The sequence below is a fragment of the Cucurbitaria berberidis genome (genome assembly GCF_010015615.1).
Source record: "Cucurbitaria berberidis CBS 394.84 unplaced genomic scaffold K460scaffold_1, whole genome shotgun sequence".
Lineage (NCBI taxonomy): Eukaryota > Fungi > Ascomycota > Dothideomycetes > Pleosporales > Cucurbitariaceae > Cucurbitaria > Cucurbitaria berberidis.
Window position 1 is genome coordinate 2,879,852 of NW_024468935.1, and position 26,229 is coordinate 2,906,080.

At 50.1% G+C, this 26,229-nt stretch overlaps 10 protein-coding genes across 10 annotated transcripts; 9 read left to right on the plus strand and 1 right to left on the minus strand.

Annotated features, from left to right (window-relative positions):
* Positions 1-97: 97 nt before the first annotated feature.
* Positions 98-2,370, plus strand: K460DRAFT_361424 (Septin). Its single transcript, XM_040932452.1, has 6 exons — positions 98-119; positions 262-316; positions 513-545; positions 627-794; positions 846-1,309; positions 1,355-2,370. Exons 2-6 carry the CDS (start codon positions 313-315, stop codon positions 1,988-1,990), a joined length of 1,305 nt encoding a protein of 434 aa, XP_040793221.1. The 5' UTR covers positions 98-119; positions 262-312; the 3' UTR covers positions 1,991-2,370.
* Positions 2,371-2,722: 352 nt separating this feature from the next.
* K460DRAFT_301940 (uncharacterized protein) lies at positions 2,723-4,228 on the plus strand. Its single transcript, XM_040929890.1, has 2 exons — positions 2,723-3,333; positions 3,398-4,228. Exons 1-2 carry the CDS (start codon positions 3,030-3,032, stop codon positions 3,934-3,936), a joined length of 843 nt encoding a protein of 280 aa, XP_040793222.1. The 5' UTR covers positions 2,723-3,029; the 3' UTR covers positions 3,937-4,228.
* A 1,113-nt stretch (positions 4,229-5,341) lies between these two features.
* Positions 5,342-7,267, plus strand: K460DRAFT_361425 (uncharacterized protein). The gene is made up of 2 exons (XM_040932453.1): positions 5,342-6,001; positions 6,299-7,267. Exons 1-2 carry the CDS (start codon positions 5,776-5,778, stop codon positions 6,916-6,918), a joined length of 846 nt encoding a protein of 281 aa, XP_040793223.1. The 5' UTR covers positions 5,342-5,775; the 3' UTR covers positions 6,919-7,267.
* Positions 7,268-7,771: 504 nt separating this feature from the next.
* K460DRAFT_412328 (glycosyltransferase family 35 protein) lies at positions 7,772-11,403 on the plus strand. Its single transcript, XM_040937535.1, has 9 exons — positions 7,772-8,383; positions 8,476-8,677; positions 8,733-8,810; positions 8,869-9,240; positions 9,291-9,456; positions 9,502-9,725; positions 9,775-9,878; positions 9,928-10,827; positions 10,878-11,403. Exons 1-9 carry the CDS (start codon positions 8,186-8,188, stop codon positions 11,295-11,297), a joined length of 2,664 nt encoding a protein of 887 aa, XP_040793224.1. The 5' UTR covers positions 7,772-8,185; the 3' UTR covers positions 11,298-11,403.
* Positions 11,404-11,559: 156 nt separating this feature from the next.
* On the plus strand, positions 11,560-12,973 carry K460DRAFT_361429 (Yip1-domain-containing protein). The gene is made up of 4 exons (XM_040932454.1): positions 11,560-11,650; positions 11,703-11,754; positions 11,806-12,327; positions 12,424-12,973. The coding sequence occupies exons 1-4, from the start codon at positions 11,606-11,608 to the stop codon at positions 12,696-12,698; spliced, it is 894 nt and encodes a 297-aa protein (XP_040793225.1). The 5' UTR covers positions 11,560-11,605; the 3' UTR covers positions 12,699-12,973.
* Positions 12,974-13,470: 497 nt separating this feature from the next.
* On the minus strand, positions 13,471-15,611 carry K460DRAFT_350691 (uncharacterized protein; the record flags this gene model as incomplete). The annotated part of the gene is made up of 4 exons (XM_040931520.1): positions 13,471-14,340; positions 14,399-14,811; positions 14,860-14,961; positions 15,086-15,611. 4 exons carry the CDS (start codon positions 15,609-15,611, stop codon positions 13,471-13,473), a joined length of 1,911 nt encoding a protein of 636 aa, XP_040793226.1.
* A 1,508-nt stretch (positions 15,612-17,119) lies between these two features.
* K460DRAFT_361431 (2-dehydropantoate 2-reductase) lies at positions 17,120-18,526 on the plus strand. Its single transcript, XM_040932455.1, has one exon. It carries the CDS (start codon positions 17,158-17,160, stop codon positions 18,178-18,180), a length of 1,023 nt encoding a protein of 340 aa, XP_040793227.1. The 5' UTR covers positions 17,120-17,157; the 3' UTR covers positions 18,181-18,526.
* K460DRAFT_19513 (uncharacterized protein) lies at positions 18,299-20,841 on the plus strand. The gene is made up of 2 exons (XM_040927150.1): positions 18,299-18,348; positions 18,563-20,841. The coding sequence occupies exon 2, from the start codon at positions 18,630-18,632 to the stop codon at positions 20,361-20,363; it is 1,734 nt and encodes a 577-aa protein (XP_040793228.1). The 5' UTR covers positions 18,299-18,348; positions 18,563-18,629; the 3' UTR covers positions 20,364-20,841.
* Positions 20,842-20,937: 96 nt separating this feature from the next.
* K460DRAFT_400712 (uncharacterized protein) lies at positions 20,938-22,020 on the plus strand (the record flags this gene model as incomplete). Its single annotated transcript, XM_040936350.1, has 1 exon — positions 20,938-22,020. One exon carries the CDS (start codon positions 20,938-20,940, stop codon positions 22,018-22,020), a length of 1,083 nt encoding a protein of 360 aa, XP_040793229.1.
* Positions 22,021-23,142: 1,122 nt separating this feature from the next.
* On the plus strand, positions 23,143-24,478 carry K460DRAFT_350695 (uncharacterized protein; the record flags this gene model as incomplete). Its single annotated transcript, XM_040931521.1, has 2 exons — positions 23,143-23,467; positions 23,517-24,478. The coding sequence occupies 2 exons, from the start codon at positions 23,143-23,145 to the stop codon at positions 24,476-24,478; spliced, it is 1,287 nt and encodes a 428-aa protein (XP_040793230.1).
* Positions 24,479-26,229: the final 1,751 nt, after the last annotated feature.

Sequence of the window (26,229 nt, forward strand, 5' to 3'; positions counted from 1 at the left end):
CGACTTCCTCTCCAACGCATCTACCCTTCACCACACATCCTCGCCCGCAGTCAACTGCACGACGTGAATCCATTGCTTTGAGTGCATCCATCACTCGAGAGCATACCTACCGCTGCCTGGTACGTCGCCTGCCCCCAACGCCTCGTTTCATTTATTTCTCCACGTTTGGCCTCGGGACGCGTCCCCATATTGTTTGGCAGCAACCGCGGCCAGCACCATCACATATTGGACACGTTCGCTGACTTCGATCTTTTCCTACAGAAGTCTCTCACTTGACGGTTCATCGTCTGCGTCTGCGGCTCTATTTACATCATGGGTAAGGACTCTCCCCAACCTCATTCCGCGACATGGAACCGATGCCCGAGTTACGAGCCTGCCGGCATCTCAGACCTCCATACTGCAGTGCATGAGCTTATGGCAGTCTGAATGCAGCTCCCACACCGGTTGATGTTGCCGCCTCCAACGGGCAGGATACTCTCCTTTCTTTGGCAAGGGCTAACAATCTGTTGCAGAAGCAAACGGCGCATCTCCCGCCCCCCCTACGCGTGCGTCCCCATCGCCCCCGACGTCGTCCAACGGCTACGCCATGGACCAAACGCTCTCCATGGCTAACGGAAACTCTGCAGCACCTCAGACGGTCATTGCGAAAAACCCCAAGGCCGCAGCTGCCCTGGCGAATGACATGAACATCGTGCGCAGGAAGCTCACAGGTTATGTTGGTTTCGCAAATCTGCCAAACCAATGGCACCGCAAGAGTGTGCGCAAGGGCTTCAACTTCAACGTCATGGTCGTTGGTATGTGTGCATGTGCAAGGAAGCTATATCTATACTGATGTGTTATCTTAGGAGAGTCTGGACTCGGAAAGTCGACCCTCGTGAACACGCTCTTCAACACCTCGCTATACCCGCCCAAGGAGCGCAAGCCCCCGAGCCTCGACATCTCCAAGACCGTCTCGATACAGTCCATCAGCGCTGACATTGAGGAGAACGGCGTCCGCTTGAGGTTAACCGTTGTTGACACACCCGGCTTCGGCGATTTCATCAACAATGATGAGTCTTGGGACCCTATCGTTAAGAACATCGAGCAGCGATTCGACGCCTACCTGGACGCCGAGAACAAGGTTAACCGCATGAACATCGTTGACAACCGTATCCACGCTGTGGTATACTTCATCCAGCCCACTGGCCACTCGCTGAAGCCCCTGGATATCGAGGTGATGAAGAAGCTTCACACCAAGGTCAATCTCATTCCCGTCATTGCCAAGGCCGACACCGTTACGGACGATGAAATCGATAACTACAAGAAGAGGGTGCGTGTGCTCATCATTCTTTTGAGACTCTGCTAACAATCGCAGATCCTTGCCGACATCAACTACCACAGGATCCAAATCTTTGAGGGACCGCGGTATGAGCTTGACGACGAAGAGACGATTGCCGAGAACCAGGAAATCATGGCCAAGGTACCTTTCGCTGTCGTCGGTTCAAACACCGAGGTCACGACACCCGACGGCCGCAAGGTCCGCGGTCGTCAGCTCCCATGGGGCGTTGTCGAAGTCGACAACGAGGAGCACTGCGATTTCGTCAAGCTTCGACAGATGCTTATCCGTACTCACATGGAAGAGCTCAAGGAGAACACGAACAATGCTCTCTACGAAAACTACCGCTCCGAGAAGCTCACACAGATGGGCGTACAGCAAGACTCGAGCGTGTTCAAGGAGGTCAACCCTGCTGTCAAGCAGGAGGAGGAGCGCTCGTTGCACGAGCAGAAGCTCCAGAAGATGGAGATGGAAATGAAGATGGTGTTCCAGCAGAAGGTGCAGGAGAAGGAGAGCAAGCTGCGACAGAGCGAAGAGGAGCTGTACGCCAGACACAAGGAGATGAAGGACCAGCTGGACCGACAACGACAAGAACTCGAGGAGAAGAAGGCACGCGTCGAATCTGGAAGGCCGCTCGAGGAGAAGGGCAAGAGGAAGGGCTTCTCCCTCCGCTAAAGCCCGAGCAACCGGCGTTCGGATCGTTTCTTGTCAGCTCCCGCATTGGACGACTCGCTCCGCCCACAAGTCTTTTCTCCGTTCTCAGCACCCTCTTACCAGACCTTGTTTAATATACTGCCGAGTGACGATACCACTGGGTGCTATCGGCGAACGGGATAATACACAGCGGGGCGATTTTGGGGGGCAAAGGGCAGCAGTGTCATTTTCTGGTGCGGTTGTCCGGGTTGCTTGATACCAACATCATTGCGCTCCTTTCCGATTCCTTTGCTTCTCCTTGGACATTTTCTATTATTTAGTGTAGGCAGCTGTAGTGCTCTGGGGAGGGAAGAGTGTAGGACAGCTTCTTTTCATGTATTCTACAGATCATCTTAGCAGCGAATTTCGTTTGTGGACAGGACACTGACTTTGGACACGTGAAGAATGAATGAATGTGAGGAATGACGACATGTTTTGGCTACGACCTAGCTAGCTACAGCTACTAGAGGCGAGGTAGTGAAGACGCCGGCACATGGTGGCCTTGTCGGTGGCTGATGGGCATCTGCTAGCGTTCAAGCCGCCGAGGGGCTGGTGCACCGACGCGCCCGCCAGGATGAGCAGCGACAAGGCATTTCGTCACCACCCAAACGCCCAAATTCTGGTTTGCGTGCCGCTTCTCTCCCCACTACAAAGACACTCTTGCTCTTCCTCCCGTCACTGCGCCCTCAATTTTCTCCATTGACCTCGCCCATCGTGCTGTGATCGCCCTGCTCCATTCTCGGGTTCTTTATCCTCATCGGTAAGTACACACTCCTTTGGTCCCGCACTGCAGCACTAGGCATCATCAGCGGGCCCCCAGGCTGGTCAAGACACCAGCCACCACCCGTTCTTGACAGATTGCACTCCGACCTCCACAAAGCCTGCACACCATTGTCAGCAGCTGCAACACCCGTCTTTGCGCACCTTGGACGCTATATCGAGAGTATTCGAGCTTCGCTGACGTTATTAGCTACACATTACGTAGCCCACACGACAGCTTTCGCACCCCCGAAAACACACCATGGCCCCTCCACCACCGGCCTCTCTGCCTCTGGGCCAGCGCCTTGCAGCCCTCGCGCAGACACTGCAATTTGCCTGGTTCACTGGCCATGTTGCGCTGCTACTGACCACGCTTCGGTACAGCTTGTCGTACATCACTTTCAACTACAACTCTAAATGGGCGGCATTCTCGTACCGCGTGGCCTTCCTTTCGGCCGCCGTCACATACGGCATTGTCGTCTACAAGGCATATCGCGCCCGCGTAAGGGCTGGAAAGCAGGGTGGTCTCCTTGCTCTGGCTGCCGATGAGAATGTTCAATACCTAAGTAAGTTTACTGCAGTTAGCAGAGAGCCTTGTTCTGCCCTGCGCACGAGCTGACAGCATTCTAGTCATGGCGATCGTCTGGCTCTTCTCGCGCCAGATCCCCCTCGCTGTGCTTCCCTTTGCCGTCTACTCGGTGTTCCACGTCGCTACCTACGTGCGCTCGAACTTGTTGCCCACCATCCAGCCCCCGGCTGCTGCAACTCCTGCTGGCTCCAAGCCCCAAGGCTCAGCCGCCTCTGAGGCCATTGGCAAGTTTGTCAAGGAATATTATGATGGCTCCATGACCCTAGTGGCCCTGCTCGAAATCGCTCTCTGGTTCCGCGTCGTCGGCTCTGCGCTCCTCTTCCAAAAGGGCTCGTGGATCCTGCTCGTTGTCTACACCGTCTTCTTCCGCGCCCGCTATGCTCAGAGCAGCTTCGTCCAAGAGGCTATTAACCAGGTCACGTCCCGCATTGATGCTCAGCTTGCTAACCAGAGCACTCCCCCCGTCGCCCGTCAGGCTTGGGGCACCTTCAAGGGCATCATTCGCCAGGCTGCTGATGCGACCGACATCCGCAGGTACGTTGGTGGCCAGCCAGGTGCTGCCCCCAAGAAGGCGCAGTAAGCGTCTGGCTGAACGTACGCCGAGGGCCTCTCTCCAATGGCTCGCGACAATACACGCCTTGGAGACGCCGTGGTATGAATCTTGACGATGTTACGGCAGTCATGAGAGCAGATTAGAATTCTGGTCGGTTATGGGAACATCAATTGGAAAAGCGTTACACTATCGGTATTTGATCGTCGTAAACGATACCCCGAATATGAAAGGCGGGTTTGAGACTGGTGAAGTGGGGTACGTAGTAAGGAAACAACGAAAGGAACGAAATGGTGCCGATGTCGGATCGGCTGGTAGTGGGTGGGTTTCGTAGGCCTTGTCTATGAGCATTCCAGCTTCAGAGGCATGGTGTTCAGGAATGTATTCGCAGTCAATGTCATTTATTTCAGCTCTGTTTATGTTACAAGGTGCCGTATTATGCAATCGCAAAGCACGATTGCGTCTCGCCCGTGTCTGTGATCTGTTTGCTTGAGATCCTGTAGGAGGTACGTGCGGCTGCGGCTGAGGTTCTTCTAGCTGTTGAGAGAAGTCTGGGCCGACGCCACGAGTATTGAGTGACATCGATCTTATACCTATTCCCTGAGCAAAGAATAGTCAAACCGTCAACATTTCATCACATATAACAGACTTGCTTGGATCCTGGGTTCACCCTCTCCTCTCCACTCCACTCCTATCCCCTCCCGTCCCCTTATTTGCGCTTAGAGTCTTGGTACGGAAGGACAAAGTAGCCGAACTCCCGCCTTAGTGCTTGCTGCTGTGCGGAGGTTATTCATGTGCACAGAAGATTGGCGGTGAGAGGACGGTGGCAGAAGGCTACTGTTGTCAGCGGCGTGGCGTGATGCGGATGCTAAGGTAACAAAGTATTGAATATGTCCAGGGCTAATGCAGGGCGAGCATGACAGAGAGAGCACGTTGTCAGCCCTCTGAGGAGACGTTGATGCAACATGTGCTTCTAGATGAGCAGCAGGTCGGTAGTCTACCATGTAGTGTGTAGGTTCATTTACCATACTTTGAAGCGGGTGTGTAGGGGAGGCATCAGGTGCGTCAAGCCGCTGGCGGTGGTGGCTGCAGGACTGCACAATGGTTCGGCAATGCATTTCACCATGCCTTTTCGGAGACATGGCGATACGAACTATATGTCTTGATGAAGATGGCAAGAACTATGGGATTAGATTGCGATTGCGTACTCTGCTATACCATTTGCAACATCGAATATACTACATGTATGGACTCGCCAGGTGTTTGTTTATTGGCCATGCAGAATCAGAGTCTCGAACCAGAAGGCACGATCCAATCCATTCACAGTTATATGGCCCAACGCTACCTAACCTCGACCCGCACCACTGCACTCGCTGCATCCGCACCCGCACTCGCCTTCGACTCTGACGCTGCGGCTGCATTTCCCAATTTTCGTTCATGCACACACTATACCGTAGTTTCTGCACGCATAGCGCGGTCACAGCTCCGCCAAGGTCCCGAGGTCCAGTGGCTAGCTGGTTGCGCTTGCCTTAGGCGAAATCGCCCTGGTGGTGGTGAAAGCCAAAGCGGTGGCACGGCCACAGGGGGTCAAAACTAGCGAAAAGGCTGCAGTTAGGCCGCTTTCACTGTTTCGTTTATTTGAGTATATAGGGCTGGGTGTGCCCGCGTATTTTGGGTTCTTCTCCCCTTTGACGACTATTTCCACGGTACTGCTTGGTCTCTCTGGGTTCGAGTGCTGTTTACTCTCTTCGCAATTGACGATTCACGACCATATCCATTCCAAGCGGTTCGCGCTACGCTCCACGACTCCACCCGGCCCGAAGTTGACTTGAACTTGAAGCAAGTGGTTTATTTGCGAGAGGAAAAATTATGGAAGAGGCCATGGAATATTCTCCCGCGCTTTCGGTCAACAGCGACCTCACAGATGAAGAGCTGGACAAGTACTTTGCGAGCTGTGTTCCCCTCTCGAATCTGCCTACCCCTCCGCCAGCAAAGGAGCACGCCATAGCCAATAACCGCGTATCAACACCATCAACATCGCCATCACAAACGCCTTCGCATACACACGACACGTCGACGTCACCCGAACTACAAGGTTAGTTCTTTTCCTCTGATGTCACACGCTGGGTTACTGGTCTACGGAATGTTGGTTGTTGTGTATATTGCCATGGTTTGAGTCGGAAGCTGCGGCTTGGCGACGATTCCCCTGCATATATGCGGTAACATCCGACGTCATCCTTTGCCCAGCATTGGTGGCATCCATACTCCTATTCCCTCCCCCTCTCCACTGTTAATGAAGGGTCCCTGTCGATCGATAATTACACTCAGCAAGGGCCCTTCATTCCTCGCCACTATTCAATGTTTGGGCACGGATGCTAACGGCTATGAATAGTATACGCAACCCATCTCGCCAACCTCGTCCCGCTCAATGTCTCCACCCACCGCCCCAAGGCATCCGTGATTTATGGCTTCTTGGAACGGGCGTCTTTGCCGGATGAGATTGTGGCCTTTAGTGCATGCATACTGGATGCATTGTCGAGTCGGTTCGCGGCGACATGGCGAGACGCTCTGGCCCCTTGCGACTACGCACGGGACCTGAGAAACTTCCTCCGGACAGACTGTAGGCGGAGCGTGCATGTCAGTCCCAACATCATCGTCCTTGCTGCGCTCTCCCTTGCCCATGGCTTCCTAGTGGATCGGTTGCGGTCGTCGCAGCATTGGGCCGTACGAGAGGGCGACGGCATGTTTACCGTGCAGGAGATTGAGGCTACGAAGAGGACGATGCTGCAGGACGTGGACTATGGCCTTTTCCGCATCTCGGAGGATCGGGTGATGCGGCGACTGAGGGCTATGCAGCTCGCGGCTACGGTGCAGGCTACCTCTACCTCTTCGCTTTTGGCTAGAGATGGGTGTGGTGCTGGGAAGCAGAGTCGTGCGCGGAACCTGTCCTTGAGCCTTGCGGGCACGTCCATCTGGAGTCATGGCCTGTACACTCCGGAGCCGAGCCCATGAGCGGCGAAGTGTTTTGTTGCATCTCAAGCGTTCTCTCCAGCGGTCTTCTCGTTACGATACCCCACATCTTCCGTTGTTTACGCTCCTCGATTGTCGAGCATTATTCCTTTTTCTCACGGCGTACGTGTGGTGTAATCTGTCTACGGATTCTGGGCATAGGTCTTGTCTCTGGATGGCCTCGTATCGTGGTCTATCAGCATTGTTTGCGTAATACCCTATTTGGACCTTGGAGTACATGTAGGAGCGTGTGGCTTTGTGCGCGGCCTCATTACTGCGGTGAGATGGCACTGGCATTTGCATAATAGTACAAGTAGCGCTAATATGAGTCCATGTCGACTTTATCATGCCCTATCAGTCAGTGTGGTACAGATGAAACTCGACCTTCGTATTCGAGTCATTGTTGTGCTAGCTTCACCACGTGCCACAATAATTCGTGATCTCTCGTTGATGATTTATTTTCTATATTATCTAAGCTGCCTTGAGGCTGATTGAGGCTGAGTAGTGTTTCACCCTAATCCAATCTCCCGTGTGCAGTTTCACATGGTTGGAACCAGCAATGGTGTGGAGGGGCATCCGTATTTCCAGCCCAGACACCAATGTCACGTTGTCTTCCCTTGTATCCAAGCCAGCACTGGGCCTTCACGAAACAACCGCGGAAAGTCTCGCCAAGCTACAAAGGAGCCAATGTCCAATAACCTCGTGCATGCTACTAGGCGCTAGCTGGGCGTTTGCGCGTCGCAGCGCGGACTTTGGATGGTTCAAAATGTTGAGCTGGTTGCGAGCACCCCACTCGGAAGCCATTCCTGAGCGGCGTCGCCTCGGGGCGTGCATTATAGCTGCATATCCCGCCCTCAACAGCTATTATCTAGCCGTTAGTAACGGTTAGTTGGTAGCTTTTAAGCTGTCAGCTCACCTTGCCCCGCGCTGCTACTGAGGTCTTAAACCATCGTCATATCTCCTGACAGCGGGGCTTTTTCGCGATCCCCGTCGTCGTGCTTCTTTGGAGCGGTGTATTCCTGCAAAAGGAAAAAGTCAACCACGGGTGCCTTCCCCGACCTGGCCTTGATAGACATTTCCTACGGTGGAACCACTCGTAGCTTTATAAGCTTCACTCCCCACGTCTTGCTTATCGAATATCCTTGAGCACCCCCGCGACTGCGCTTCATACCCTGGAGCTGCAGCCATTCGTCCCTCTACCCCACCATCACCTCTTCGACACCGACACTCCCTCAGCAATTCGCGTTTTTCTGCAATTGACATACTCAAAATGGCGTCTGACAACACCTCTCCCCGCCAGCGCCGTCCGTCGATGAGCACCCCAATCACCGACTTCAAGGGCCCCGTGGGACCTGCCAACTTCACCCGTCCGAAGCACAAGAGGACCGTAACGGGTTTCGGCCCCGGCGAGATCAAGAGCGTCGAAGCGAGCATTCCAGAGCCCCAGCGTGAGGCATGGCGGAAGTTTGTAAGTCAATTGCCCGCATCCGGCGGATCCACGCGGTATTGCGGGGTAGCTGGAGAAGACTATGGAGCTTGAAGCACTGACGATAGTGCTAGATGCCCAAGCCCTTCACCACAGCCGAAGAGTTCGAAAAGGAAGCGGTTCGTCACATCGAGACTACGCTTGCGCGCTCGCTGTACAATTGCGATGAGGGAGCCGCTTATGCTGGAACGGCCCTGGCCTTCAGAGATCGCCTAGTCTTGGACTGGAACAAGACGCAGCAGAGTCAGACTTTCGCTGACCCGAAGCGTATATACTGTGAGACGCCACGAGACTATGCTCCAATGCAGAGAGTTGTTGCTGACGAGAATAGATCTCTCCCTAGAGTTCCTCATGGGACGAGCATTGGACAATGCCATGCTCAACGTTGACCAGAAAGATGCCGCGCAAGGTAAGCTGCCATATTCCTATCCTATACTCGCTCATAGCAGCTTCTAACACGCTTTCAGAGGGTCTCAGCGACCTTGGATTCCGCATGGAGGACATCATCTCCCAGGAGCATGATGCTGCTCTCGGAAACGGCGGTCTCGGACGTCTTGCCGCCTGCTTCCTCGATTCCATGGCCTCCTCGAACTATCCCGCTTGGGGATACGGCCTGCGCTACCGATACGGTATCTTTAAGCAGGAGATCGTTGACGGATATCAGGTCGAGGTCCCAGACTACTGGCTCGACTTCAACCCATGGGAGTTCCAGAGGCACGATATCGAGGTTGATGTGCAGTTCTACGGCCATGTCAACCGCTGGCAAGACGACGAGGGCAAGACACAGTGCTCGTGGGAAGGCGGTGAGATTGTGAAGGCCAATGCCTTCGATGTGCCAGGTAAGTACCTTTGGCACCATGTTGAATTGCAGATCACTTATATTGTACAGTTCCTGGATACAAGACCAGCACTTGCAACAACCTCCGTCTTTGGGGAAGTAAGGCAGCTAGCGGCGAGTTCGACTTCCAGAAATTCAACTCTGGCGAGTATGAAAGCTCGGTAGCTGACCAGCAGCGCGCTGAGACCATCTCTGCTGTGCTCTACCCGAACGACAAGTAAGTAACTCCGGATAAATCAAAAACTCCTACTGACATGAGCAGCCTCGACCGTGGAAAGGAGCTGCGTCTAAAGCAACAGTACTTCTGGTGCGCTGCTTCGCTCTACGATATCGTCCGCCGATTCAAGAAGAGCAAGCGTGCTTGGAGCGAGTTCCCCAACCAGGTCGCCATCCAGCTCAACGATACCCACCCGACGCTTGCCATTCCCGAGCTTCAGAGGATATTGGTTGATATTGAAGGCCTAGAGTGGGACGATGCGTGGAACAGTAAGCAGGAGCAATCTATGCTCAATTTGCAGAAGCTAACAGCCTTCAGTCGTCCAGAAGACCTTCGGCTACACCAATCACACCGTCCTTCCTGAGGCTCTCGAGAAGTGGTCGGTGCCATTGATGCAGCATCTCCTCCCCCGCCATCTTCAGGTATTTTCACCCCTCTTCCAGTGACTATACGTAATACTGACGTTATTAGATTATCTTTGATATCAATCTGAACTTCCTCCAGTTCGTCGAGCGCAACTTCCCGAATGAGCGCGAGATGCTCGGCCGCGTTTCCATCGTTGAGGAGTCACAGCCGAAGATGGTCCGCATGGCCTACCTGGCCTTGATCGGCTCTCACAAGGTCAACGGTGTGGCCGAGCTGCACTCTGACCTAATCAAGACGACCATCTTCAAGGACTTCGTCAAGATCTACGGACCAGACAAATTCACCAACGTCACCAACGGTATCACCCCACGAAGATGGCTTCACCAGGCCAACCCTAGACTTTCGGCTTTGATTGCGTCGAAACTCGGCGGACACGAGTTTTTGAAGGATTTGACTTTGCTTCACAAGCTGGAGGCTTACGTTGATGACAAGGAGTTCCGAAAGGAGTTCCGCGAGATCAAATATGCCAACAAGGTGCGGCTTGCAAAGCACATCAAGGAGCACAACGGTGTCACAGTCAACCCAGCTGCTCTATTCGATGTCCAAGTCAAGCGTATTCACGAGTATAAGCGCCAACAGTTGAACATCTTCGGCGTCATCCACCGCTACATTCAGATCAAGGCCATGTCTCCAGAGGAGAGGAAGAAGCTTGTTCCCCGCGTATCCATCTTCGGTGGTAAGGCTGCGCCAGGATACTGGATGGCGAAGACGGTCATCCATCTCATCAACAAGGTCGGCGACGTGGTCAACAACGACAAAGATGTTGGCGATGCCCTCAAGGTCATCTTCTTGGAGGACTACAACGTTAGCAAAGCGGAAATCATCTGCCCTGCTAGCGACATCAGTGAGCACATCTCGACTGCCGGTACTGAGGCTTCCGGTACCAGCAACATGAAGTTCTGTCTGAACGGTGGTTTGATCATCGGAACCTGCGATGGTGCAAACGTAAGTACTTTATTCTATGATATGGGTGAACGACACTGACTCGTTACTAGATCGAAATCACTCGCGAAATCGGCGAGCAGAACATCTTCCTCTTCGGCAACCTCTCCGAGGACGTAGAGGACCTCCGTCACGCCCATCTCTACTCCAAATACGAGCTGGAGCCGAATCTTGCCGCTGTCTTCGACAAGATCTACGAGGGCGTCTTCGGCGATGCTGAGCGCTTTACTGCTCTAATCAACGGCATCATCGAGCATGGAGACTACTACCTCGTCTCAGATGACTTTGCTTCGTACGTTAAGACGCAAGAGCTCATCGATGAGAGCTACAAGAACACGGAAGAGTGGACAACTAAGACGATTACGACTGTTGCGCGTATGGGCTTCTTCTCGAGTGATAGGTGTATCGACGAGTATGCGGAGAGCATCTGGAATGTAGAGCCAGTGACTGTCAAGGACGAGCTTCTGCCGTAAATAGACCGTGCAGAAGGCGTTCGGTGATGAGGGTCCCGGTATGGTGTAGACCACGGGAGGTACTAGATTTGTAGATGCATGCGCTATATCAAGTGTTTATCTGCTACTCCAAAGTCAGTATATTGATGAAGAGCTTTTGATGATTATAATTGCTTCCATACGTCTTGCAGCTAGCCAATGAAAGCGAGGACCCTGAATCCTGGCCGCTCCGAATCATGTCGCGCACGGACGCGACGCGCGACGTCAACCGCAATCTGGCCGCAGAAGTGCAGCTCCAGCAAGCTAGTTCAGCGACACATACCAGCAACATGGCGAATCGAGGTTATGATGTCGTCGTAGACGTCGATCAAGAGGTATGTAGCGATGCAAAAGACGCATCTAACACAAAGCTCACCATACTTGCAGGGCGACCTAGGCCACACGGATCTCCAAGAAGACCTCGAATTCCACAGCTCAAGTACGTCCCACATCTTCATCACCCAGTCCATTGCTAACCCCCGCCAAACAGACTTCGACACGCAGCCCAACACGCGCGCCGCCAAAATCCAACCCGACAGCGCCTCGTTCCTCCCCGGCCCTGGCTCCGTGACACCCACCGGCCGAAAGCACTACCTCTGGACGCTCTCCTTCTACGCGCAAGCCTTCGACGTGGACACAAACGAAGTGCTCAAGCGCTGCACAGCCACCATCTACCCGCGGCAAAACTTCCTCGACGTGCTCGAGGGCAACCCCGATCTCTACGGGCCGGTGTGGATCGCCACGACGGTCGTGGTCATCTTGTTCCTGACGGGCACGATTAATCAGTACCTAGCGCACAATGGCAAGGAGCATTTTGCGTATGATTTCAAGCTGTTGAGTGGTGCGGCGGGACTGGTGTATGGGTATACTGCACTTGTGCCTGCGGGGCTGTGGGGCGTGTTGAAGTGGTATGGGAGTGAGAGTGCGAATCTGCTCGAGTGCTGTTGTTTGTATGGGTATGCGAATTTGGTTTGGATTGTGGTTGCGTTGGTTAGTTGGAGTCCGGTTGCGAGTAAGTCTTGTCCCTTTCCTCGGCTCTACGATTTCTTATCCTTCTCTTTGGACTTGTCAAAGATGGATTATCAACGTACTAACGTATTGTCCCTAGTCCTCAACTACGTCTTTGTTGCCCTCGGCCTCGCTTTCTCGGCCTTCTTCCTCCTGCGCAACTTTTACCCTGTGCTTAGTACCACTGAAGCGAAGACGTCGAAGATTCTCCTCATTGTCGTACTCGCGCTACACGCTGGTTTCGCCATCGCTATCAAGGTGCTTTTCTTTGCTTCCACGAGCCCTGTTGGGCCGGGCAAGGCTGGTGGAGGAGAAGGAGATAAGGCGGCGGGAGACGGCAAGGGGGATATGATGATGAGGATGTTTGCGCGGTGAGAGTAGATGGATTGTCGGGAAGAGAAGGATTTATGGCGTGTGCATTGTTTGTATACCTACCTATTAGAGGATCTGGCGTTAATTGCTTGGGTGGGTTTGTCTGTGCAACAAGACTCTTTTGATATACATCCAACCTCGCCCATTTTCCCCCATGGCTAAACTTCTCTGGCTTGGTATTGACATAAATAATCTGGCCCGTGGTGTCTCGGCATCTCCTAATGCAGTAGGAGATTTGTTAACAATATAGCACGAAGCGATGAGATAAGTCAGCCTGCACACTACATTCATTCATGAGTAATTGTTTTTTTTTTGCCCTTATCGTGCTGTATTTCTATTGAGCCTATTATCAAAAGGGTGTCTATCTACTTGATTACCTACATCCATCATGGACAATTCGTTAAACAAGAGTTCGCCCGGCTATTGTAAAGCATTATCGGCATATTCGCCTCCATTATCGCCATCATCGTCATTATACTCTTTGAAAACAACCCGACGTGAATCTTGTGTATACAGGTGACACGTTCAAATCGTTTCAATAGAGCAAAAGTCACAACCGCCATGAGTGATTTCAAGCATGATTACCGTTGTAATCTGCAAACGTCGAAAGCAGTGTGTTCGTTGTACGTGGACATAGTATCCAATGCTGGGACATGTCGTTGTCGTACACTGTCGATACAGACACTTATTCAAGTCTCAACGTCGGTAATGGCAAAAACATCTTGACTCTCTTCTCGCGGTTCATCCAGGGTTTGTGGAGCAGCTAGGCGGACTCTTACATGGCAGCGTCATCCTCATAGCCCATGCTGGAGTCCGAGGCAGCGGAAGTGTAGGTGTTGATATTTCCACGACGACGGCGCTGAGGCGCTATCACCTTGCGGCGTGGAGTCGGGCTCGGAATGTCCTCGTAGTCGTCATCAGTGTCATCTAGCTTCAGCTGTCCACGACGAAAGCGGGGGGTCACACCGGGCGCGATAGGGGACGGCGGATGCTGCGGCACCCGACCTTCCTGCAAGTCAGCCGCGAGCTGCCAGACGTTGAACAGCGTATACGGCGCGCCAGTCTCATGGCAGTACTTGACGCAGCGGGTGAAGATGCCACCATCTACACCGTCCTTGGGATGCTTACGCAGTCCGACCGACAAAGAGCGCACGTCGTAATCTACAGCGAGGTCGACTTCGTCGCCACTCAGATAGATCAAATCCGTGGCCTTGACGTCGTCGGCTTTCCGGAATACCTCGCGATGGGCGTCTTCCCACTCATCGCCGAACTTGTCCCGGCCCTTCTTGATCGCCGTCGTGCACTTGACTGAGGCCGTGTTGCGCAGATACGGCGGGCTGATGTCGCGGTGCTCGTTCAGTACGTCTACGATGGAAGCTGGGCCCCAGTTTCGCGCATACAGGCGAAGAGCGACGATGGGGCGGGCTAGGGACTGGAAGAAGTAGACGATGACTTCGGTGTCGGTCAGAGGAACGATAGGGATTTGCGCATAGGTAGGCGGAACCAGCTTATCGAGGTTGTGGATCTTGCGCTTGTTGATCGCTGTCGCCGATTTCTTGTTACTGTTGGGACCAATGCGACCTGGTGTAATCGGCGTCTTGGGGAAGCTTGATGAAAGCGCCGAGGGACCGGCTGATAGAGTCGTCTGCATTACAAAGTCAGGTCATTGATCTATATCACCATATATAGCGAAGGGAACATACCGCAGTCCTCGTCAGCGGAGTAGGTAGGCCAGCTGCAAAGGATGGGGCAGATATCTTCCCGGGTATCTGAATCTGAAGTTGCTTTCGCGCCTTCGTCTTCTTGACGTCGCTCGAAACAGTGCCGGTGGGGATGGACTCGCCACCCTCCCATCCTGCGCGATCGCGGTACTCGAGTTGCGTAGGAGATGGGCTACGCGAGCGTCTGCCGGTGCCGCTACGATGCCAGGTAGGGCGAACTGCCGGTGCGGATTGAGGCACGCCGTTCGTGAAATCAGAGTGAGATGTGAGCATGGAGCGCAGATTGGTGTTGTCGTACTCTACCTTCACCATGCGGTTATCTAGTTGCTGCACCATGGTGTGGATGCTATGGTTGAAAGTGACGAGTTCACCGATAACCAAGCGCTGTTCTGACACTGCGCGAGTTAGTTCGTATTGCGGCAAATTGAACTAAGCCAACATACCATGTTGCTCGCTGGTCGCGGTCGCGTTCTGCAGCATCTGCAAGTGGCCGCGGATGTTTTCGAGGTCGCTTCGTGTCATGGTCACCGTCTCATCGACTCCATCTGCTGCATGTTAGCCAATGTCTTGGAGGAGTTCTGTGAGGTTGGAGCAAAACGATTGAATTGAACACCTCCCTCTATGCGCGCTGTTTGCTGCCGGAGTGCATCAAGACGGGAAAAAACTTACCTTGCATGTTCATCATCGGCGGCAGAACTGAATAGCTCATCTCGTTGCCAGCGGCGCCTCCGCCGGAATCGTGCTCGTTCATCCTGTTGTGCTTCTTGTTTGTCAGCTTTCCAATCTCTTCCAGAATTTTTTTGATGCTGCTCAATGTGGGTGTTTTTGCGAGATTGGTTGTTGTGATGTTGGGTTTGTTGACGCGACCCGTTGCTGTAGCGGAAGTCGCTCGAGATGGAAGGCGCGCTAAAATCGGCGGCGCGCGAGCAAACACTCGAGTGCTAGGATTCGAACGCCCGCTGAGTCTGTATTTACGAGGAGAGCTACCATAGTATGCACTCGGGGCGACGTGGGTTTGCTCCACGACGATGTAAGGCTTCGGTCTCAGCTTCGGCGGCTTGACATCCTCTGTATCGCTCATTGAAATGGCCGGAGCGGTAAGAGTAATAGCTGTAGACACTGCTGTAGACATTGGCGGCATAGCCATAACCGAAGCCTCTGGACTTTGCTCCTTCTTGATCACTGGGTCTGGCATCTCGATGGGTGGCTTATCTGTTGAGATGTGCTCAAACGATAGTCAAGTAGCGGTGGTTTTCAATCCTCATAGATACTCCAGTAATCTGACCGTGCACTTATGATGCAGTCTCTCGAGTTGGGCGCAACGGTGAACGTGAATCTGCGCACTTGCTCACCTATGAGCGTGCCGGGCGCTGAAACTACCTGTCCACTTGTGAAGTCCAATATATCTCTTCGGCGCTTGCAGGCGCTCATGTGAATGAATGCCTATAAGAGCCCTCCGCAAGTAACGGGAAAATGAATATCCTGAATTAAGATTGGTTAGATTTCTGGGATGACAGAGGGATATATCAAAGGCTAGAAGATGAATCAAGAGCGAAAGAGCGGAAGGGGCATCGAAGAAGCAACACTGGCTAGCTATCATCGCTTAAATCAGGCATCTACGACACTCCGGACGACTCCCATGCGAGGTAAAGCGGGGATTTTATGTGAAGTTAACTTCTTGTCACTTTGGGTTTTCTATAGGAAGAAGAAAACAGCATTTGAGGGTCTAAGAAACTCGATGAGAGTGGAGACTTACAGATAAAGTGAAGAGCAACATTCCAACCACAGTACATGGCCTATTCTATTGCGACCAAAGCAACGTCATCGCTGATTTGAGTCCCATCTCACCTCTCCGTTCTTCAACCGCACCCATCCTCGACCGAATCCCTGACCGTAACATCCATGACACTGCTTATCGGCCGTCCAGTCTCTCAAATAGAAGGAGATCGGCTGGTGATGGCGATTTATTTGGCGCCGTCTCTAAAAGTCTATTCGCAAATTGACTGAGAGATGTCGCTATTTCTGCTGTTCTTGACTGAAGCCCTCATTTTCTGTGGCCGGGAGAATAGGGGCATGGAGTGTCTCCGCTGCCGTCCAGTCTACAATCGTTGAAACCGGATGTATAGCATGATCCAGTTGGCTAGCGAAGGTTTATTGAGCCACTCGACTATTTTTGTTCTTTGAACCAGTTGGAGGGTCTAAGGACGATAGTGCTATATCTCATTCCGTAAACGCTGCCTTGGACAATCGGTGTGATGATTCAGGCCATACCTCCACGAAGTGCTTCGGCTTCTTACCCATCCTCAAGCGGGTTCAAACAAGAGGGCGCTTTCACGGGACTGAATCAATACAGAGTGACAAGTGTGTGTCCATGATTTCAACCTGCGTAAAGGGATGCGCTTAGAGTTGCTATGTTTTTAGTAACGGGAAGACTTCGCGTGTTCGACTCACAGGGCTGGGTGGCCTTGGGTGGATATTGACGTGTTTGCTGTGCTTAATCGAACATATTGAACCCGTGACAACAAGGCCATGTGTTCCGGTGGATGCGAGCATTGTATTCCGTGCGAGCGGTGTCGTCTGAGTGATGATGAGGTTGGTGCGAATCGTTGATGACGTTTGATGCGTTGAGACCTGACTCGAGACATACCGAGGCTAATCACGCAGCTATCGATAGGCTGGAGCTCCAAATCACGACATCGACATCACAAACTTCCTTCCTTTACTGCTTTACAGTCCCCAAGATGCCTGTTGAGATTCTCATCGTTGGCGCCGGCGCCATTGGAGCTTTCTATGCCTCACGCCTTGCCCTCGTCTCCGGCACCTCTGTCTCCGTCATCTGCCGCTCAAACTACAACGCAGTCAAAGCGAGCGGCTTCCACGTTACCTCTCCTCAGTACGGCGACTATACATACGTACCTGCGAACACGTTTGCGAATCCAGAAGAAGCTAAACAGAGTGGTATACAATGGGATTACATTGTTGTGAGCACAAAGGCCCTACCGGACGTAAGCGACGACTCGACAATACTGGAGGGCTTGGTTGGCGATAAGACAGCTATTGTGCTGATACAGAATGGCTTGGGCGTCGAGGAGCCATACGCGAAGCGCTTTCCACAAGCTGCTATATGTTCGGCGGTCACCATAGCGACGTGCGCACAGCCTGCGCATGGTCAGATCAAGCACAATCGTTGGACGCGCATAAACAGCGGGCCATACCTACCGCACCTCGACACCGGCGGTATTAAAGATTCGGACACAAGAGTTACGGAACAGAACAATGCCTTCATCGCATTGTTGAAGGAAGGCGGTATCAAAGACGCCGAAGCCTACAGCCACGCCAAACTACAACTCGTCCGATGGCACAAGATCGCTATCAACGCCTCTATGAACCCCAGCTCGGTGTTGACTCTCTGCTCGACCAATAATGCCATGGCTTCCGACCCCGAGCTACAACTCCACCTGAAAGGCGTCATGACGGAAATCCTAGAAACAGCGCCAAAGATCTTGGGACAGCCACTGCCGAAGGAGTTCGCTACGCCTGACAAAATCATCACAAGTACACAGAGGAATACAAGCGGCAGTAAGCCAAGTATGGCTATTGATTGGGAGAGCGGGAAGAGGATGGAAATTGAGGTCATTTTGGGTAATCCGATAAGAATTGCGCGGGAGAGGGGGTTTGAGATGCCGCGACTGCAGACGCTATATGCTCTCGTGCGGATGGCACAGGAGGTCAGAGATAAATCAAAGACAAAGAGCAAGTTATGACCACAAGTCTTCAAACAATGTCACTCACTACAACTGCGCGGGCTGCAACAATCACGCAGTCCCTCTTCCCATTCCCTGAATTGGTACATTTCAACGGAAGTAGTAGCACTGTTTGCAAGCTCCAGCGAGCAATTCGCCATCAGGCTGGTGGATATATAGGTTCTTAACGTATGTCGCGTATTCCTGTAAAAATCATTGTGACAGTAAAAAGCGGGTAGAAAAGCGTTTCACCTTCACCTTCACCTTCATCGAAGGACTAGGGACCCTCATGGCGTTTCAAAGTTACTTCACGTGATCGCTACTCGCTGCTATTGTCACGCAGTGTACAATAGACGACCCGCCTGAGGCCGCCTTTGCAAGAACTTACTACACCAGGGGACAGCAGAAAATAATCACGATCAAACATCAGAAAACGCAAAAAGCAAAGCGAGCGACGCTTGAAAGTTACAATGTCATCCAACCATACCTACGAGCGCCCCGGACTCAACAACATCACCAATGTTGGCAGTTGGGAACCTCAGCCAAGGTTGATGTCGCCCTTCGAACCCAGCAAGGTCAAAAGGATGAATCCAAATACACGTACGCTTTTCTCGCCTCCCGAGGCATTCGGCATGCATCATCTAGCCAACGAGTATTCGAGCAAAGCTCCATCTCAGTCACCAAACCTTACAAACTGGACATCGCCCATCGCAGACCCAGGCCAGTACAAGAACAATATGGACTGGTGGCATCCCACAGACGCTGGATGGCCACAGCCAGGACAGCCGCAGACACCGAATAGCTTCAACTTCGGGGTCAACCAGGCAAATAATTTCCACAATAGACAGCCGCAGCCGTTTTCCTACACTGCTCCCGGAAGCTTGCCGACACCCCCACCTACACAGCAGCTACCTTACGATGCGCAGGCACGGCGACTTCAGCAGATGCCTGCTGCGAACTTTGCGGCTCTCTCAACTGGCCATCAGCTTCCCCACAGCGCACTACCGCAGGCGTTTCCATACATGGCTTCGGGCAACTTCCTAGCACTCCCACCTGCACAGCAGCTACCTTACGATGCGCAAGTACGGCAACTTCAGCAGATGCCTCTGGCCAAATTCGGTCTTCCTTCACCTGGAAATCGCTTTCCTCAAGCGGGAGAAATGGTTCGGACAACGACATATAGCAATCGCGTTCCTCAAGCTAGGCAAAATAGTCGAATGACGGAATATAACACACAACAGCCAGCCTCTATTACCAGCCAAAGGAACCAACTGCTACATTTATCATCATTAGTCCCTTCATCAGATACCCAACAGAAACAGATTAATCCTCATTCATTGGCCTCAAATGTCAGCCCCAAGTCTCAGATACCAACGCCTCCTCGCCAGGCTCAGGGCTTACCATCGCAAAACACCCAAGGATCAAAGCGGCCTGCGAGTACTGCCCCGGATAGCGCAGGTCAAGCAAAAAAGAGACAAGCAACTGCAGCATCATCCGCACCAGCTGCACCTCTCGATTCGAGACAATATCAGAGACCAGTACTTCCCAGTGCATTGAATATCACATCGAACGCCACAACGAGGACCGTATCGACTACCTCATCGAGTACCGCAGTGAAGAATACACTACTGAACACATCGATGTCCGAATCAGATGCTTTTTCAAGTACCACATCAAAGACTACATCAAAGACTGCATCAAAGACTGCATCAAAGCCCGCATCAAAGACTACATCAAATACCGCATCGAACTCCAGAAAATATGCCGCTTCGCCTTTTACCAATCCACAAGCTCAACTTGATCAAAAAGACCAAAATTATGAGAATCAGCTACGTGAGCAACATCAGATTGCCGATGCCGAACGCCTAGACCGCGAACGTCGCCTAAGTCGCAAAAAAGAACTGCTTACGGATGAAAGCTCCCTTTATCGGCATTACAATGAGTACCTTCAACATTTCCCGCTTCAGACCAGCGAGCGCAGGAACCAGTACCTTTCTCGTCTTCTTGCCAACCAATATATACCCATGCAGACTGATAGTGATTTGGGTCGTGCGATCGCTTGTGCTAAGGAGCACTGGGACATCTATATGGAATACCCAAAGGATATCAACAGGGCTTTGGAATATGCAAAAGCAAAGACGGAGAGACAGTCAAAGGAAGAGAATGGGAAAGGTGGAGCGAACCGGGAGAAGGCCCAGCGCTAAGGGTTCAATGGGCCGGAGAGAATCGACCTTGTGAGCTTGGATGGATTAGAGCCTTGGCTAAAGCACGAAATACCGAAGCTAGATATTAATAGTCTACATGGCTCGTGGTGACGAGAAATGTGTAGCGAAGAGTCATGACTGTTTAAGGGGTACGAGGCAGCATCCTGCTACATCGAAAACTTGAATTCTTTGCTTGGTTCTTAGCTTTAAGAGGCTTTGAATACAATTTTTACCTTCTCGACAGCGAAACACAGCCGATCAGTCCGCTCCCTAACAATGGTGTTGCGCACAATGTCTTCAGAGCTGTTGTTGAGTTTTCACAGGGTCCTGCAGTGAAATCCTGTTTCAGAACTACTGAACTACTGATATGCGTTGCCCAGGGGCGTAGTAGTGCAGCAACCACGTCAATTCACACTGCCAACATAATCAAGAAACAATGGAAAGAATTCGCCTACCAACATTTAATATCAAATACCAAAACCCATTCGATCACCTTCAACTGCACTCTACCTATTAACCTCCTCAACTTGAAAAGAACTACACAATAATTCTATCACAAGATTACTACGCCAGTATGAGTGCACCGGAGTACTTCGATTATGCATACACCTACGGGACAACACCATCAAGCGCTTTTGGCGCACCAAAGGCGACTGAGAAGAATAGCAACGCAACCTATCTAGAGCCGACAATGTCCTTCCAAGCGCAGTTTATCAATGTCCCAGAACATGGAGGGTTGCCGCCAAGCCAAGGAAACGGGAGTGCTCGCAAGTTGACGTTCGCACAGATTCTCGCGATTCCAGCGCTCGATTCGACGGATCCTAAACCACCAAAATATCTCGACTGCACCGGTACCAATCGTATCCAAGACATGCCTCCACCTCAGCCTAATCATGTTACTGATACCGACATGATCGTCTCTCTCATTCACTCTGGGGTTCTCGAACACGAGGGTTACATGTGGGCTGATGTTACAGAGCTGCAGAACTGGCTTTTCGGGGAGCTCACCAAGCGATTGAACCATCTATTCGACTTGGAAGATCGAAGGTTACCTGCCGAATTTGCAGCGCCGCCTTTGATTCGTGAGGTGCGAGGAGTTCCGAAAAATACAACTCCACTTGCCAAGTGGTGCAGGACGGGACGACAGCGCAGTATCAATTTCCGTAACTTCCCCGGTATTGTCTACAGATTGGAGAGTTTCGATTTCGAATACGAGATTTCGATTCATGATCTCATGGAGCTTATTGAGGAGGCAACGAATCGCCTGGATACACCGCTAAATGCTGGCAGCACTGCTTCTGCTCCGACTGCATCATCGCAGCGTGTGCATCAATCAATTGCCGCTTATTCTGGAATGTTCAATGGGAACATGGAAATGGTGGGAGAGTCGATGCTTGACAATCAACCGCCTATGTTTTCTCAATCGGTTTTTGCACCATTGGCGAACGAGTTACCGCGTAACTATCAGCCAGGACAGCGAATTCGAACGCCAATGTCTACAGAAGGATCCCAGATCGCACAACGACGAAAGGCTCCGATGAAGAACCTGGCAGCTCTACACAATAGTACCAATGGAGCTCGAAACTTGGATCTTGGCGGAAACTTCCATCGCAAGCACAGCGGCGGGTGTACTTCAGAACGGAGAGACCAGTCCTAGCGAACGCTCTCGTTAGGCAAGAAAATCCGCGCAAAACCAGATCAGAATCTATCCAAAGCAACTACTCGATACGTACTACACCCAACAGACATTGTATCTACCACCCGCCATGACGCTAGATACTAGCATTCATAGTACTCGAAAAGTCCCAGCTCTCCCAATCTGATCTATGCATAAGATGTCGCGGCAGTTTTGGCCCCAAGGTACAATCAACGTGGGAAATGGCAGGGATATTGCAAAATAGAATATGGGGGGTGATCAATCATGCGGTAAAAAATGTGATCTTCTTCTTCTTCTTCTCAACATATCTCTCTCTCTGTGTCCTGAGAGGAAACGGTAATATAAATGGTATTTTTCAGTTCCGACCTGTCGAGTCTTTCTTACTCATCATAGTATAAGATTGGTCAAGAAATATGAATACATAGTAGCGGTCTTCACAATCTTTTTTGAGCTACGAGATCTTTGCTTACACTGTGACAAATTGAAAACTATCTCCAAAGCCAGCCATTAGGCAATCAAGGGCAACCAGGGTGTGCGCTTTCAAGCAGGTTGTCTATAAAATTCTCTTGATGAATACTGAATGTCATATCGGGACTGGGCGACAGTAATCTTTTGAGCTATTTTCCGAAATGAATAATAGAGGATGAACAATCGATCTTGTGATGTCTCTATACTCTTAGTTTGCGATAATGTCTGAATGGCATGATGGTTATCGCTGAAGAGCGAATGCATATAAGATGCTTGAATCTCCAGTACCAGTACCAGGTAGTGAAATAGTCCCAATGGCAAGTGAAACAGTCCCCATGTGCGATTGTCTTGGCAATATCATCTATCTTGGCTTCTATAGCAACCATACAATGGCGGGGCTGTAACCGAAGCTAGAGGCCCAAGCGCAACCTGAAGCTCCTGTTTGCATATGATTGGAACTCATTTAGACTCTGCATGCTTAACAATTGTTTGCCTCCACAACTTACTTCTTATAAGAAAGCCCTTTCCTCAACTCGAAGACAAGACTTCAGCATCACAACTCCGAAACGAGCCCCTCCTATATTCCTTCGCCTTCAATATATCTAAGCATTCGTCGCATACACGCGCTACTATATCTCTACATAATCCAGCACGATGCTAGATTTTACGCCAGGGAGTAAAGCGAGCATTCGCGCTAAGGCCCGACATCTCGCGCGAAAGAAGCTTACGGCCAAGTCTGTCGCACCTGGGTTGATTGCTTCCAAGACTAAGAAAGCGAACGACAAGACAAACTGGTTGCCTCCTACTGTAAGCTCATCGACATCAGCCCTTCCAAATGGCTACTCCCGAAAGCGGCTGTCTCGAGACTTCGATGTGCACGAGGAAATCAATGAACGCCCCACGAAATATGCGAAGCGACCATGCTTTGCTAATGGGACTTGCGATACCCCGGTGAATCAAGTTAAGGGCATATCGAACGGTAAGCTTTCTTCGTTTTTAAAAATTGACATCGTGCTGACACGGGTTAGATTCAGATCTTAAGGCTACTAAACGATCCAATGTGCCTGTGATACTGTCACCTTATAGTGATGACGAGGTTCAGTTCATCGGCAGTAGGAGAATTCATTCTTCCACATCGAAAGTAGACCCTAGGAGGTTCGATGATGGTCTTGAACTGGATGGTAGCCAGTCGACACGTCCATCCGGACCTAATCTTCGTAGCGAGCAGTCTCAGACTTCGAACCCTAGTCGTCGTCCGCGCTATCTGGATACAACCGGAAAAGCTACTATCAACACCTCTAGTAGCATTTCGAATGCGCCAACCGAGGACACGATCCAAAACTTTTGCGACTTTGAGAGTAGGGTCGATCCTGTATTTGAACTCCAAGAGTCATACTCTCAAAAGCGCGGACTAAGGCCGAACGCATATCTTCGAAGACCACTAGATCCGTCTCCTGCTGCGCCAGTGCAGAATCAGCGCAAGCGCAAAGCTAATCATCAGGATGACCTGGGCGGACATTATCATAAGCACCAAAAGAAGACAAGCCAGTATGCACTGCCTAGCTTTTCTTATCCCGAGGACCCAGTCGGTAGCATCGTCAACGTGTTTCTTGATACTCTTGACCACTACCCATCTCATCCCGTGACAGACTCGACACCCGCGACTATTCTTGAAGCTATGCCAGAAGGAGATACTCATGATCTTCACCACCATTGGACGGCCTTTGATGGTGGTCTTGCTCGCGAAGGGGGAGATGGCAGAACTTCCCCTCTAGATCTGAACGAGCTCACTGAAGATTATCTGACACAGATAGAAGCTCAAACTTTAAATGACCTAGCTGCCAGTCAGACGGTAAAGGTCAGTACGATAGATGCCACGATCATGATTATGTGGGGGGAAGACTTGGGGTCAAATGGAAACAACAACGATGCCAATGCATGCGTTGCAGGCGGAAATATGCAAAGTGGAGATCAGGTGCAGGCCTCATAGCCTTTGAACTGTCAGAGCACAATGTTTTGCTTTTCATCGAAACCAGGATATTTGTATCCAGTAGGAAGCTCAACAGGCCCTTGGTTGGCTAATGATTGATGACGGAAGTTTGGTACATGTTATTTTTTAGCGACGAGTCTACCTACAGCAGGTAGAAAGAAATGGAGAGAAGTGGGGGAAAAGGTAGAACGAAATAGCAGTGTGAATTTGGGAGAATACAACAGTATTAGTCAGCTTATACTCGAAACCCTTTACCGCCCTGGCTTTTATCTCCCCTACGTGAAATTTGTGCGAGATTCTATGGCGCTCCGATCTGTTGTCGGATTTCTGAAAGCTAGTGTCGAACAAATCAACGAATCAAGGATAGAAAGATAATTAGTGCCTAAGATACAAGCACAGTTAGCCCTACTGGAATCAAAATCCAAGTTTTAGTTTAATATTACTTTTAGTACAAACTTCAAGCGCTTAAATAGAAACCTTAGAAACTGTCTAATTACCTTCTCACACAATAATATATTCCGGTTAATATAAATCCCGGATATAAACATCAAATTTTATACACCTATTGTTATTTGGATTTGACGGTTGAAAAATCAGGATACGAATGCTTAGGACATTGACAAACCTAAAAGCTTCGCTAGTTTCTTGCTTATAAGGAAATTGCGGAATATTAAGATTATAAAGTTTCTATAGTTGCTTAATATAAACAGCTTAGTATTCTATATATTACAAGGCGCTCTAATTGAGGATTACGTGTCACGTGATATACAATTCACTGTTACTTCTCTATTTCTTAACTATAACATTTTATAGCACTTTTAAACTCTTTACAGTTATAGAGCATAGAAATTAGCAAGCAATTAGTAGGTATAAAAGTATTGGAAGTATACTCGTCTTTTAGAGGTTCGTGCTCGAGAAAAGATAGCAATAACTAGCTAGTTATAAGTAAAGCGTCCGCGAAGACAGGACCTAATGTATTATTAATAGCTTACATTATTAGTAATTTTACTATATATTGCATACTTTTATTTTTAGAATTGCTAAGTAATAAATTTTTAATTTTTAATATAACTTTAACTACCAAAGCGCAGTCTTTTTTAATAATTTCTAAGCACATGTTTAAATATCTAGTATAATATTAAACTACTACTAAGCAATTAACTAATACTAAGCCTTTAAGCAATAATAATTGTAAAATAATAATAGTATTACAAATAATAGCAACGCAGATAATAATAATATAAATAACTTTTTTTGCAACATAATTTTTTTTGCTCTTTTTTGCCTGCGCCTTTTTTTTATATTAATTACTTGCTCCTTTAATTTTTTAAAGTATCTATTTTACTTAAATATTTATACAATTTTTACAGCTGCAAGAAGTTACTACTTTTAATTATTAAATTACTAGTAATTATAATAGCGCAAAAATAATTTTTAATATAGTTAAATAAGCTTTTTATTTTAAAAAGCTATATAGATAGCTTTAAGCTTTTTTTGCTAATTAATAATAAAAGCCTTTTAGCTTATAGTTAAACTATAGTAAAAAGTCTATATCTAGCAGCTAATAATAAATATAGCTAATATATTTAATTTCTTCTAGTAGAATTCTTTTTAGTTAAAATAGTCTAGATTTTTAAAAAAAAAGTAATTAAGTATAAAGTGCTTTAGTATGCTAAAAAGCCTAGTATTTAAGTTTTAAAAAATTTATTTAAGCTTACTAAAGCACTTAAATACTTACTTATACTAGTTTA